This window comes from Gymnoscopelus braueri (assembly GCF_963280865.1).
Source record: "Gymnoscopelus braueri genome assembly, chromosome: 6".
In the NCBI taxonomy this organism is placed as follows: Eukaryota; Metazoa; Chordata; class Actinopteri; order Myctophiformes; family Myctophidae; genus Gymnoscopelus; species Gymnoscopelus braueri.
In genome coordinates, this window is record NC_137607.1 from 42,854,313 (window position 1) to 42,869,319 (window position 15,007).

The following is a 15,007-nucleotide window of genomic DNA, read 5'->3' on the forward strand; positions in this document are numbered from 1 at the left end:
CAATAATTAGCTGGGGACCTCATTAAGGGCCCTGGGGGTCCCAGGACCCCACTTTGAGAACCACTGATCTAGAGACAAAAATAGTCTAATGGTGACAGATATCTTGAGTTTTTTTTTTTTTTTACTAGTCGTAGGCTTGTGTACTGCTGTTGTATTGTGAAGGTATTGAACATATACATTACAAACATGCACACACACACCAATGCATACTGTATGTAACCAGTATGAAATGCATAATGTAGTCCAGTGGTTCTCAACCTGTGGGCCAGGGCCCACTGGTGGGCTGTGAGGATATTGCAAATGGGATCCCAACTACTTGGCAAGAAACGAAGATTCTAATGACAAAATAAAAAATGTAATGGTATTTTTTTGTTAAAAATCGAGAGTTGTAATACCGATACATAGGGACTTAAAGTATGCTACGTTCATTTACATTGATCCAAGCCGAAACACAATCGATTGATTGATCATTACAATAAACATGCAATGAAAATGCATGTGGCCCACCCATCTGACCTTGACCACTTGTTAAGTGGTTAGATGAGTGGGCCGCGAACACTTTCAAGGTTTTCAAGTGGGCCCTTATCCAGAAAAGCACTGATGTAGTAGTGTTCAAAACATATAGGAACATAGTAACACACACGTATACTATTATGTACAGTACAGGTACTATGCTAGACTAGACAGCTCTTATGTAAATACAGTTTATTTCAGATATGAAAATAGATACATGAATATACAATGCATAGACCGTTAGTGCAGATTTGAACTGTTACGCTGTGGACACTGACAGGGTGGTTAGTTGGGGCACGATGGACTAAAGAGAAACACTTTTCCCATGAGACCATACAACACTTCTAAGAACCTGTCCAACTGCATTTCCATTTGCACACGGTTTGGCACGGAACTGGTTAAACTAGAGCCCGACCGATATATACGTTTGGCCGATATATTGGCAACGAGCTGTGAGCTTGTAGCTTTGGCTATCTTCTAAACATTTTGAATAGGGCTTAAGTGGTTAAACCATGTTCAGTTTATGTGTGTGTTTTATATTTACTTGCACTTTTCCCCCCACAAAATATTGGTCAAAACATCGGCAATCGGTGGTCTAGGACTCATCACTCACTCGCATCGGACCCAAGAATCTGGCATCGGTCTGGCTCTAGTTTAAACGTATAGGCGTTCATTGTTTGTTTTAGGCCCTGCGTTGGAGGACTTCCAATGTGTAACTAGGGATCTGGTCAAGGCATAAGAATATTGAAACTTTGATCAGTAATGGCTATATCAAGCCTGATCACTTTCAGATCATTTGTAAATGTTACCTCATTGCGTTTACGTTACGTTACGAGGCATGAACACTTTTCAGTTGTTTGCCAGACTGTGGCGTCTGTGGTTTGAGACCAATCTCGCACACACACACACACACACACACACACACACACACACACACACACACACACACACACACACACACACACACACACACACACACACACACACACACACACACACACACACACACACACACACACACACACACACACATTTCAGATATAACTGTGTAAATATCATCCTGCTGCACATGCCATTACATTTCAGTTTTATGTACTGTACAACTGTCTATGATGATGTCACTAGCCATTTGTTATGGTATCATGACTAACAGCCTACAAGAGTGATGTCTCCTATGGGTGCAACAGTTTATCAAACTAATCGATAATTTTTTTAATAAATGTGATTTTTTTACCAAAAAAAAGGAGAATAATCAAAATAATAATGCGCTTCTCGATTATTCCATTGATTAAAAACTAATTGGTAGTTGCAGCCATGCTTCCTACTCGTGATTCCAGGTCCATTGCTAATAAAAACACAAAGATAACCGTTGACAAAAGACGTTGGCCTCAGTACGGCCGTAGAAATTTGCCTTTTGAAACACATTACATGAGTGCAAATAAATGCAACAAGGTCTCATTTTTCAAATACTAGAAAAAACAGGTGCGTCAGATCAGACCTTAATAAGAGAAATGTTAGGAACGCAACATTAGTCAAGTATACATACTGTAAAGGCAAGTTCAAAGGCATTCATGGAAAAATAATGCTCTTATATCAACAATACAAATATATGTATGCCATAGGCCCATGATATAAATACATGTATATTTAAGTAGACAACATAAATTCCAGTGGAGCTCGTTAACGCTCAGTTCCAGTTATGTTTGCTTGTCCATCTCCATTAGTAGTGTCACTCTGTGGGCCACGTCTTGTGTGGGCTGGTCGGACTTCTTGGGTGGGCCTTTGTGCTTCCCTGAAACGCGAAAAGGTCAAAGGATATTTAATGTTTTAACCGGCCAATTCATTCCAACATATGTTATGTTGTTATTCCTCAGAATGACAACATAACAACATTCCACCCAGTGGTGGTGGAATGTTGTTATGTTATTGTTCAGAAGTACACATTTCAGCCTTCAGCCAGTTCCTTACGATCTCAGCTATTAAAGTATGTAACTTCACAGTTTTTTAACCCGAACCTTATCATTGCACTGCGAGGTACTCAGTACTGCAGTGCCCAATTTGTTCCCAGCTAGTCTTTAAGCCTAGTTCAGACCAAAGATTTATGACGAGATGAGTTGAAACTTGCAACAACTTGCAACAGAGTTCCCACAACTTTGGTTTTTAACATTCTAAAACTAGACAGTCCGGGATATGGGATATAAACAGCAGACTTTAAAACTGGATCAATGGGCCGAACCTAGATCGTTAAAATTTTCCACAGCACATCAACATACCTATTTATATTATATTATATTGTATACTCTTATATAAAAAATATGTAATAGTTACTGTATATGCTCTCCCTTCCTTCCTCTCATTCACTTGCTCTCTCTTTCTCACAGGCGTGTGCGTGAGAGAGAGAGAGAGAGAGAGAGAGAGAGAGAGAGAGAGAGAGAGAGAGAGAGAGAGAGAGAGAGAGAGAGAGAGAGAAAGGGAGAGATATGGGGTCAACATCTATAATTTTACAATGGCAGATTTGTGTTAGCAATGTCTTTATGTGATCAGTAATGTGTTTATGTGATGAGTAATGCGTTGCCACTTGTTGCTTGCAATTGGACCAGTTCAATTTTATGCAACTCAATCAGCCGGCATCAGCCGACCTGCAAAGAGGTAATTCAGTCCACTCAAGAGTGATTTTTCTTTGCAACGTTCTAAAAAGGTTTTGTCGCGTTGTAAATCTTTGGTCTGAAATAGGCTTTGGAGCTCTTTCTGAAGGTGCTGGAAAAACACAGCCAGCCAGTGAAAAGGTTTCCCTTTAAAAAGAGACCACAGTATCAGATAGCACTGAGAGGACTCAAACACAACTTCATGGACTGTGTCTTCCTTTACCCCCTACCTATAACAGACAATTAATCTAATCACACACGATACATCCATAAAATCATATCTCACAGAATACAGTCCAAAGATGATACACCACTGGTCTGGAGAGCTGTCAACTCAAACACATTAGGAAACTGTATGCTTTTGTAAAAACGACAATATTCGAGTGAAATTTGATCATATTCCTTCTCAAATTAATAAAAAAAGATTATAATTAAAATGTCAGCAGTAAATGGCCTTAAAATAGGCCACACACATGATACAGTTTGTAAAATGTAGGTATGTCATCATGTCTCAAGTCTGGTGTGCATTCCACCCACACACTGAATACTGGAGCACTGCCAGGGAACTGACAGTACCTACTTCAAATAGAACCATGATACAGATATGCTGTTAAAGCTGACCTGTACTGGATTCAAGGTCCCAGCTGAGACTCTCTGTCTGTCTGTCTGTCTGTCTGTCTGTCTGTCTGTCTGTCTGTCTGTCTGTCTGTCTGTCTGACTGACTGATTGAGAAGGAGGGGAAAGGAGGGCTGTACATTTTTTACATTCAAATATATTCAATTTTATAATGCCCAAATGTAGTCTATTGCCATGTATTTTGATAGGCTTATACCAATGCCTACGCAAACTGCAGGCTACAGGTATGTGGTTATGGTACTTCCTGTCCACTAGAGGGCAGTCCAACCCCTAAAACCATTGTTTTGTTGCAACATTACCAAATGACAATAAACACAAGTAGCAAATGATTAAGGCTTAGGCACAAAATGAATTATGTTCACGATGGGCACATTGCCAATCATAGCACAAAATTAGCACAAAATTAAGTATCTAATGCACTGCAATCCACCTCAATATGAAACTTACATATTTAAGTAACATCTACAATCTAAACAGGCTATCATTGTTCTATCCACATTTTCTGTATCTAGTCCAGAGCATTTTGTATTTACTATAATCCCAACTGTCACATTCAAATGGCAATTTGAGCATTCAAAGATGATTTTTTTCCCCCCATATACAAATTATATTCAACTTCCGAAATTCATTTCAACAGGGAGAGGAGAGGAGAGGAGAGGAGAGGAGAGGAGAGGAGAGGAGAGGAGAGGAGAGGAGAGGTAGTAGGACTCACCACAGCTGCCTGGGTCTTGGCATAGTTCATGTGGGCGTAGAGCAGTACAGCTGTGTCATTGTGGGACGCCTCCAGAGCGATGGACAGAGCGTTACTGCCATCCTGCAACATGAAAGAGAGAGAGAGAGAGAGAGAGAGAGAGAAACAGAGATTCAGAAGGAAAGAAAGACACAATGAGAGAGAACCAAAGAAAGTATCAGAGACAGAGCGAGACGGAGGAAACTTAAACAGGTTTGTGAACACATGAAGGCTTCTCTCTGATCAAAGCTAGCATCAGTTTAAACAGGATGCTCTGTTTAGTCCATCAAAGCAATAAATACTCTTCAGGGTGCCAGTTAAAAGGTTTTGATTTTAAAGGCCCAATCTGCAAATCCAAAACAACGCAATGCATTCCGTCACAGTCTCGCACTGTTTGTTTAAAACATAAACTCAGCTTGTGAGTGATGTTGTGGAGCCGTGGTCTCACTGAACAAAAACTCAATCTGCTGCTGTTCAAAATTCATGTTATTGTAATACTTGTACTGTATTACTGCAAGGACTTATGGATTGGGCCTTTAACATAGTGCAATACACACACAGACAGTACGCCTCCCAAATCTGGTGATTTAGCGGTTGATCGTGTAATTTCATCTGAAAAAAAGCAGAGATCATTTCCAAATCCTTTCCCACCCGCTCTCTGGCCCCAGCTGTGTTGTGCTGAAATCTAAGCCATGTGCTGCATGCATGGCCAAGTCATTCTGGGCCAGATGTCTTCTCTCAGATATCCGTGGGTCTGTCTGTCTGTCTGACTGTCTGTGTGTCGACTGCAGGGCCTTTGTAACCGACATGCAGACCGCTCCGCTGTAAAATCACTTTGGTGCGGCGCTACTCTGCAAGGGCGAGGGGAGTGGAAGTGACACGGACTGCCAGGATACAAGACAGGAAACGGCTGTGATCCAGTTTATCATTCGTTCCTCAAACAACCTGGTGTTTCCTTACAGAAGATCTTCCACCGTGGATGTCAAACAGACGACGGAGATCAGAAATCACACACATGCACACACACAACTTATTCTCTATGGTCTAATCCACTGTTGGATAAACAACATGGCTAAAACTATGGCTAAAAAACTATGGCTAAAACCTAAAACTAACCTTATTCCTAAACTTAACCTCAATCAAACTATGCCTAAACCTAGCCTTATTCCTAAACTTAACTTCGGTAAAACTATGCCTAACCCTAAATCTATTCCTAACCTTAACCTCAGTAAAACAAATACATGAATACAAGAACCGCTGGGGTCTGCGGAAAAAACGGGGGCAAGTGTGTTTTGGGGCGAGTGTTCCAGTTACCATTTGGGGTCGCGTATGTTTATTAGTTTTTTTTATTATTCCTTCAATTTTAATTTTCATTATTTTCCCCCCAAAACATTTTCAAACATTTGTGATCAAAATACCGTATTTTTCAAAAAAAATATAAATAAAAGCCAAATGTTTCAGAAATGTGTGAGCTTGTACTGTAGATTGGCTATTTTCACTCTTTTTGAAATATAGTGCTTAAGTGATCAAATAATCATGTACTTTTACAAGTTTGGGCCCCGGGAAGACACCACATTTCTCTTCTGGGTCTAGAGCTGTAAAGGTTTGAGGACCCCTGACCTAATCATGTCTCTAGTGTTTCTGAGGACTCGGCTTGTATCAGAGACATTCTCTGTCACAGATTTGGCAGATCATGTGATCTCTAGGGGTGTCACGATTACAAATTTGACGATTAATTGTCACACACATAATTGCGATTAACGATTTTATCGTGTCTTTGGCATTGAACATTGGAACATATGAATACAACTTAAAATTTTTGTTTGGTTTTTAGGCTTCATAATCACATATTGCACAGGGCAGATATGACAAATGACTTAAATATACAAAGAAATTATTGACACGTTAATATTATACTTTCAAGAAAATGTCAAAATAGTGGAAATAGCTTGTAAGCTTGTAGATCAGCTATTTCTGCTATTTTTGGAAAACGTTTGAAAATGTATGAACATTCTTCAACATGGAAACTATTATGACGATTATGCGAAATAATTGTGATTATCTAAAATAATTGCAATTAGGCGATTATGTAATAATTGTGACAGGCCTAGTGATCTCTTCTCTTTCTGAGGGAAAGTCAGGATTTGAGAGATTCTTTCTGACTCTTGGCGAAAGCCGCTTTGGTCCGTCCGGTTGAAATAGTGCACAGCTGCTCTGCTGCAGCTTGCATTCTGCCACACCAAAACTCTGTTGCAGCACAGAAATGTACGTCGTTTTGTTGTTGATCGGGAAATCTAATCCTGAAGTCACGATGACCTTTGACATTGGAGCAGGGGTAGTTATGGCAGTTTCCCTTTACAGGGCAGACAGCCCCAGTGCTATTACAGTACACCAGACCAGGCCGATGGGGGTATACTGCCGGTAAACACACTCAAAACTGAGGCTCAGGGTTTTTTAAATCGTCCCTTGGGGGCCTGTAAACAGTCCAGTGACTGTGTTTCCTGCAAAACGCTACTCATTAGAAAAGATGGCAGATGAAAGTCATTTGGTCCTGGCTCTCCAGGAGTAGCCAGAGGAGAGGAGAGGAGAGGAGAGGAGAGGAGAGGAGAGGAGAGGAGAGGAGAGGAGAGGAGAGGAGAGAGGAAATAGCAGAGGGGCCGTTTCCCCCCCAAGGAGGAAGCGTTTCCTGAATGCAGATTTAAGTTGTATCCCAGACTAACCACTTGAACCCCAGCATCCATATTCTGGGGGGGGGGGACATTAGCCCAAAAAGTTGCAGAGCTAACAAGCTCACAATGCGACACGTTGTGAGGTTGTAAGATCTGCTATTTCTGGAGAAGAGATTTGGTGTAGACAGAAAAAAAGCGGTCCAAGACAACAAGCACAGAGCCAACTCAGGTCCAGTTTAGAGGGTGGCTGATGGAGGAGAGCAGTGGGAAGAGATGTTTCCAGCAGCAATTGCTAAATCAATTCTAATCGATTTGAAAACACAAACACACAGTAGGTGAGTTTGTGGGGTTTCTTTTTCAAAAATGTAAAATAGCGCAAAACATTGTGAGCTTGTAGATCTGCTCTTCTGAAAAAGTTCTGAAAGATTTCACCTTTAATGACAAAATAGGAACGGCAGGTTGAAAGTGTTTACGAATCTGGACACATCAGCTGCATAGCTGCAAATTAACCCTCGACTGACCCCCGAATAATCACTGTCCCATTGGCATGAAATGTAAAACACATGTTCACAGGGTAAAGATACTTTAGAAAAACTGAGAAAAATGCTGTACAGGCGGCCTCATGTTTAGATAGAGGGTCCCGTAACAGAAAGGTCACAGATCCGATCCCGACAACGAGCATGTTTCTATCAATAATACCCAGAAGTAACTCAAAAGCGTCTGTGAGCAAGATGCTTTTAAAGGGATAGTTCACCCCAAAAAAAGCCAATAATTTGATGACCAGCGGACCGGCTATAAGCAGCAGTTCCGGTAGGAGACACAAAAGAGACTCTTTGTGTCTCCTAACGGAAACTGCTGCCGGCTTAGGAATGCGACAAAAAAATAAAAATATCCATGAATTCAAGTCTCCATTGGGTAACTAATCGATAGAAAAAAAGTAAATTTGGGGGTGAACTATCCCTTTAAGCCCTAATATTGCGCCGTACGACAAATAGTGAACATAGCCGTTGTACACACTCACAACACAATGCGTTGTGAACTTATTTTAGCTATTTTTTTATTTTTGTCCAAAATAGGGACAGCTAAGTGGTTAAACCTTACAAAGAGTAAACAGGTGCTCAAGGACATCTTGGCAGGACACTTCTCCATTATGGGACGGTCAGTCTAAAAACACTAGGCATGGCTGTCATGAGTACTAGACCTGTCTGAAACCCCCTGGGGGTCCCGACATGACTATACTATAACAACCGGCCAAACATTGGCCAAATTGTCAAATAACATAAGAAAAGAGACAATAATAGTGAAAATAGCAGATCTACAAGCTCACAACGCCTTGTAGATCTTCTATTTTCACAATATTTATCTGTGGATCCGAGTCAGAAACAAAATTGAATGCCTCAACTCCTACATTCCAAGTTCTGTCAGATAACTCACGAATAGATTGAACCAATATTATAGACCGAATATATTGAAACAATATTATATAATGAGAATACAATAGATTGAACCAATATTATAGACCGAATATATTGAAACAATATTATAGAATGAGAATACAAGTGTGGATGTAATATTTTATCTTGGCGTTTAGGCTCTGCTATATTTTGCTCCCTGCTCAGCACGATTCAGACAACCGTCATTAACCATTAAGAGCAGGGAGATAGATATCAACCCCCCATGGGGAACAGACCAATAGCAGAGCCTACTGGTGGTGCTGGGGTGGTGGTGGGAGCAAACGCTGCATGACAACAAGGCAGAACACACAAGTGGATGGAAAGCCTGATTCAAGAGAACTTAAATACCCGCCCTATTGGACAGCTGGTTGCCACGTCAGTGTATGACGTATGGATCTTGCATGACGCTGTAAACAGCCACATAGAATGAGCATGCATGTAACATCTCGAGTGTATGCTGCCAGAACCAACTCGCAGGCTACGTATAATTGCTTATCAGGATGGGGGGTCCCCAGTTCAAATATAATTATTTTGGGGGGTCGCGGCCTGAAAAGGTTGAGAACCACTGACCTAGACCAGTGGTTCCTAACCTTTTCTGGATCAGGGCCCACCTGAAAATCTCAAAAAAGTGTTCATGGCTGCCGTGTTAACCCATTTAGACCTGGAACACCTATATGTTGTCATACCTTTCAAGTTCTTCAGAAAACATAGGTCAGGATTTAGAGGGCGTTTTTACAATGGGCCTCAGTTGGTCAGATGCATTTTCAGAGCCTGTTTATTTTAATGATCCATCAATCGATTGTGTTCCAGCTTGGATCAGTGAAACTAACGCAGTATACTTTTAAGTTATTATTTATCCATATCGCAATGAAAACCCATTTTTCAAGGTTTTAAAGAAAAAATACCATGACATCTTCATATTCATTTCTTTTTACATAAATGTTATATTATCAATAAAATCTTAAAGGACGACTTCAGCCATTTTCAACCTATCTTCATATAATTGACCCGCACTAATGCTCATTATATGGCACCATTTTTGTCTACTCTGTCTGTGTCTCAGAGGAGTGCTGTGGACAGTTCAGAAAGCCGCCTACCAGTGACATCATCGATGGGGAATCCAAGCTAATAGAAACTACAGGCTTTATATTCCTGGAAAGTTAGCAAAGCAGCGCGTTAATAAAACGTTTTTTTATTTTTATTTATCTGCCTAATGATGATGTCACTGGTGGGTGGGTTTCTAAAGTATCCACAGCCCTCCTATGAGAGTCAGAGTAGATATTTTTTAGACCATTTTAGCATTAGTGAGGACCAATTATATGAAAATAGGTTGAAAATGGGTGAAGTTGTCCTTTAAGTGTTTTGCCTAATTATTCGGGGGCCCACTTGCAATATCCGCCCGGCCCACAGGTTGAGAATGCCTGCGGTAGACGTTCAGGAACCTACATTGTCCATGATGGATATGTCACACCCCGGCTGGTCCAGCAGCAGCGATACGATCTCTGCGCGGCCGTGTTCGCTGGCACACATGAGGGCCGTGGAGCCCTCGTCGTCCTGGACGTTGACGTCCGCCCCGCAGTCCAGCAGAGCGCGCACCATCTCCTGGCGGCCGTGGCTAACGGCTAGCATCAGCGCCGTCTGGCCCGCCTGGGAACATTACAGATAGATACTTTTATTGATCCCGTGGCGGGCAATTCAGGCGCCAGAGACAGCACAGCAGTAAACGGTTACAGATACAGGGCAAAGACGTTTAGACGTACAGTAGGTACAGAAGAATAACGTCACACAAAAAGACACCCTTAAACAAATATGAATAAAACATACAGAGGAATCATCAAAATATATGGAACCAAAAATGCATGTTTTTGTTTTTGTCCCATAGATCAGTGTTCTCAAAGTGGGGTCTGGGAACCCCCAGGGGTCCTTGGGGGGGGGGGGGGTTCCAGGGGGTCCCAAAATATAATTAGTGGATATAGCATCAAAATCAGTTTACGACTTTAACTTATATATTGGTAGATTAGCTATTTTTGATCTTCTTTTCTTATAGTTTGACAAAATAGGGACGCCAAGTTGAAAATGGTTCAATTGGACTGTGTGTTGTGTTGGACTGTGCGTTCATTTCCGCATCATGTCACTGGTCTGCAACATCTGCCAAATCGTTATCCAAACTTCTACTTAACTTTTACTCCCTGACTGAAAAAAAGAAACAATCCAAAAACCTCCTTAACACCACAGTTGCAAATCTGCACGATCCGTTGTTGTTCTCCCAAGCAACAATAAAAAGCAGCTGTAATTGGATTGAGAGTCAGCGATGCAGCCCTAGAGGCAATACAAATCACAGTCCTGTGACCTGGCGCTCCACACGGCTGTCAGGCGCCCGGGCCAAACACACAGGCTACTCAACTTGATTAGAGAGATACAAAAACACGCCTAAAAGTCATAAGATTCCTGCACATCATGCTCTGTGCACTGCACAATGCAGCTATTTCCTTTATTGGATCTAGGAGAAATCTATAGTGTAAGCAGGGCCGGATTAAGACTTTTTAGTGCCTAGTGTCTTGCTCAGAGACATGTCGACACATACTGTATACCGTGGCCGAGACACGAACCTGTTTCCCAGGCGGCCTCTCTCAGCTATGGCCGCCAATAGAGGCAGCAATGATAATCTTTTGATTCATTGAGTCATTCAGAAGCTTTTGAAAGGGGAAGTCCGCAAAGAGCAACTTCTTGTAGATGCTTGCTTAGATTTTGAAACTGCTGTAGCACACAACTCCGAAATGTGCACAACTGCCATCTGCAAACGCATCATTATGTCACAGAATGCTGAAGCGTCAACTCATTGCACCTTGACATGTTTTGTGTATCATCCTCACTTTCTGTGCTGTGAAGTGTCAGAATGATGTTTTGATAATTAATGCATACAGCTTTAGATGCATATGCATGAGCAGACCAGCGGTTGAGTCTTGAGTGTCAGGTACCAAGACACGAGGCAGGCATGGGATAGAGAAGGAAAAAGCGTTTGGCGCTCCGAGGGGTTTTGTGCCCCCCGGAGCTTGGTGCCCCTGGCTGCAACCCAGTGACCCCGTGCCGTTAATCCAGGCCTGAGTGTTCGCACTATGTGCCTTTATGAAGAAAAGGCGCTGCCTAGAGCGCTGAAAATGAAAAAAGCAGGGGTCGCGTAATGTGCATTTTCTTTACATAACATTATCAGCACGGAGTAGCGGCACTGGATTCGTCTGTATTTTAGGCAAATATCCTGTCGCCATCGTCATGTCGAATAACAAGAGGGGGAAAACTGAACTCACTTTAGCTTTTTATTTTTAGTCATAAAAGGTGGGATGTTGGTGGTAGTCGGGTGTGGGTGTATGACATCCTCTGTGGCCGACAGCGGGGCATAGAGAGGAAATACATCCATGATCGAGACCATCAGCTTGGACAAGCAGCTCTGCATTTGTCAGTGGTCGTGATCGGTCGGTCGATATAAAGCGGTCTGTATCATAAGCGTATTTGTGAAAAAGTTAAACTATTCTCAACTTTTGAAAGGGCTCAGCTCTGCAAAAAAAAGGCCCACTAACCAACCAATGAATAATGAAAGCGGCCACTATGTGCTCGCCTTCTGGTAATTTCCCATAAGGTTTAATTCTTTTTTAAAGGGGGTCGGGATAGTGACAGACTTTGTCATTTGGTGGTTCATGGAACCAAGGGCAACTTTCCAAATACCTGTCCAGAACATACATACTAGACATACAAGCTATGTTTCATTTAAGCCTCCTCTGACTACCCCCATCCCCACGAAGTGAATTCAAAACCGCTGAATCTCATCTACATGTCCAAATGTTTTTGATCATTTTGAGCTCTAAATACTCCCTTGTGACACTGAAAACACACTCTGGAGCAGTGGTTCTCAAACATTTTCCTGTCAAGCACCCGCAAATTGATAATTATGTATCAGGCCGCAGACCCCCACTTGCAAAGACAGGGAGAGACAGACCCCCATCAGTGAAGATCTTAGATTAGATTAAGAACAGAATTCTACTGTATGTAGGTGGGGAGAGAGAAACCTATTATCTGAATAATAGTACATTCTCTCATTGGATTACCTTCTTGCTGATGAAATTATAGTGAAATGAATTACTTATTTTGGACCTCCTGGAACCCCTCAAGGACCCCCGGGGGGCCCCGGATCACACTTTGAGAAGCACTGCTCTGGAGGAAAGCATTCCTGGGTTCCTTGCACACTGAGTACACCAGGAGGTACATTCATTCTGACTGGCTGAGTTCAGTCTCTTGGGAGTCATGTACTCAAGAACAAGCCAACAGGAGTCATTACCAGAACAGAATAAAATGTAAATCATGGATAAATAATGTCCACACAAGTGGAAAGTTTGAGAGCTCCAGGATCATTTTCATGGGGGAATTTGTTTTTATTTACACTGAGCATAACATTGAATTAACCCATTAAAACCAGGAAAGCATCCGTGTCATTTTAGATATCTTTGGCTATAAAAAAAAGCAGATATACAAGCTCATAGCACATTACTTTGTGCCACACAATGAGCTTGTGGATCTACTATTTTTTTTAAATCTTGAAAATGTTTGCAAATCTTTGAATATATATATATATTTAAAGCACTTTTATTTTTACTCAACTCTTTGCTTCTGGGGTTCCCTGGAACAATATTTTGAGATGGGGGTCGGTGGCCAAATACATATAAGTTTGGGGGTCCATGACATGAATACGTTTGAGCACCACTGATATAGCAACAGGAGGTTAGGATTTAGAAGATGTGTGTATCGGCCTCAGGTCTTAATGGGTTAAGGATGTGCTGTTTTTCGTTAATGTTATATGTTGTCCTTATGATTTGGTTCTAAAACCTGTAACCAATGTAGATAATAAGAAGAAAAGAGAACTATTTGCAGTTTCAGAGGAAAGTACAGATTCTTTATGCTGTATCAACTACTGTGAACTCTATATGGTTTGAATCTGTACACTGACTGGGAAAATATAAAAGGTGAAAGTGAGTGTGAAAGCTCACAATGCGTCGCAACGCGTTGTGAGCTTGTAGATCGGCTATTTTTGGCAAAGACATTTGGAGTAGATGGGAAAAGCGGTCCAAGTTACAGTTGTATCTCGGGTCCGTTTTGACTAAGAATAGAGTGGTTGAGTGGTTAAAAAGGTTGAGAACCAAAGAATTAAAGCCCTGTGATGAGCAGGGTTGAGGTGACAGTACTCGCCTGGCTGGCCTTGGCGTTGACGTTGCCCTGGCTGAAGAGCTTCTTCACCACGGCCATGTCGTCCTCCTCCTTCACAGCAGAGAGCGCTGCCAGCATGATGGCCGTGTAGCCTGCCTTGTTCTGCTTGTCCACACAGCACACACCTGCAGGGACACGTGGATTAAAGCAAAAATGAAATCTCACGTCTGAAAATGTTTGTATGTCCAAGTCCTAATGTGTGATTTGTGAAACAGTGTGAAAGGAGCCAACAACGTTCTTCCATAGAAGACATGCTGGCTTCTAATATGGAATCTAAATGACTGAAATCAGTCGTGGCGACTGAGAACTTGAATCCATGCGGACTTACAAGTGGTTACAAGTGGACATGCACACCACAGAGTCTGCACACACCTTTGGGACGACAGGTGCCCTAATGTAAAAAAAATATATAATAATAATATTATAATTTTCTAACTCAATAAAAACAAGAGAAGGACTACTAATCATTGAGTTTCCTGCATTATCTGTACCAAGCTCAGAGAGCTTGTAGATAGGCTATTTTCAAATAGCCAATGTATATATAGTTAGAGTGCTCATGTCATGTGGCCTATAGTCGTCTCTTTTGGGCTTGTTTTCATAGACGTGGTTGCTTATTTCTCTCGCAAAGTCTGGCAACACTTGAGCATTCAGTACACAGACCGACTCTTTGTCACTCACATTTACAGACAGACTTACATTTACTCCCTGTACTCCTACACTCTTGATTAAATGTGTTTAAAGGCAAAACATGTTGATTTAAGATAACAGTTTAGTGGAATTTAATTTGTCTGGTCAGAAGCCAGCAGAATACTAGTACTGTAAGTACTCACTGACATGTGTACACAACCTAATGCCTAATGACTTTCACAGCACGGGGGAATGCAGGGAATGCAGAGATGAAATAATGGTTCGTCAATCTCTTCTATGACTGTAATGACAGCGTTATAGATATACTGTTATAGCCAGGAGAGATTTGGGATTCATGATTCATGGGTTTCTGGGTGGTGCAAGGGGTAAGTACCTGGCCATGTGTATCGGAGGAGACACATGGCTGTCTACACCAGTGGTTCTCAACCTTTTCAGGCCGCGACCCCCCAAAATAATCAT

General features: G+C 41.7%; 1 protein-coding gene across 2 annotated transcripts in view; it reads right to left on the reverse strand.

Annotated features, from left to right (window-relative positions):
• Positions 1-731: 731 nt before the first annotated feature.
• The window catches only part of kank3 (KN motif and ankyrin repeat domains 3), a 52,463-nt gene continuing 38,187 nt past the window's right edge, over positions 732-15,007 (reverse strand). For both annotated transcript variants that reach the window (XM_080431741.1, XM_080431742.1), the window contains exons 12-15: positions 13,883-14,025; positions 10,094-10,294; positions 4,507-4,608; positions 732-2,305 (exon numbers count right to left, since the gene is read on the reverse strand). In XM_080431741.1, coding sequence (XP_080287867.1) covers positions 2,243-2,305; positions 4,507-4,608; positions 10,094-10,294; positions 13,883-14,025 — 509 coding nt within the window. In that variant the 3' untranslated portion in view covers positions 732-2,242. The remainder of the gene's footprint in view (positions 2,306-4,506; positions 4,609-10,093; positions 10,295-13,882; positions 14,026-15,007) is intronic.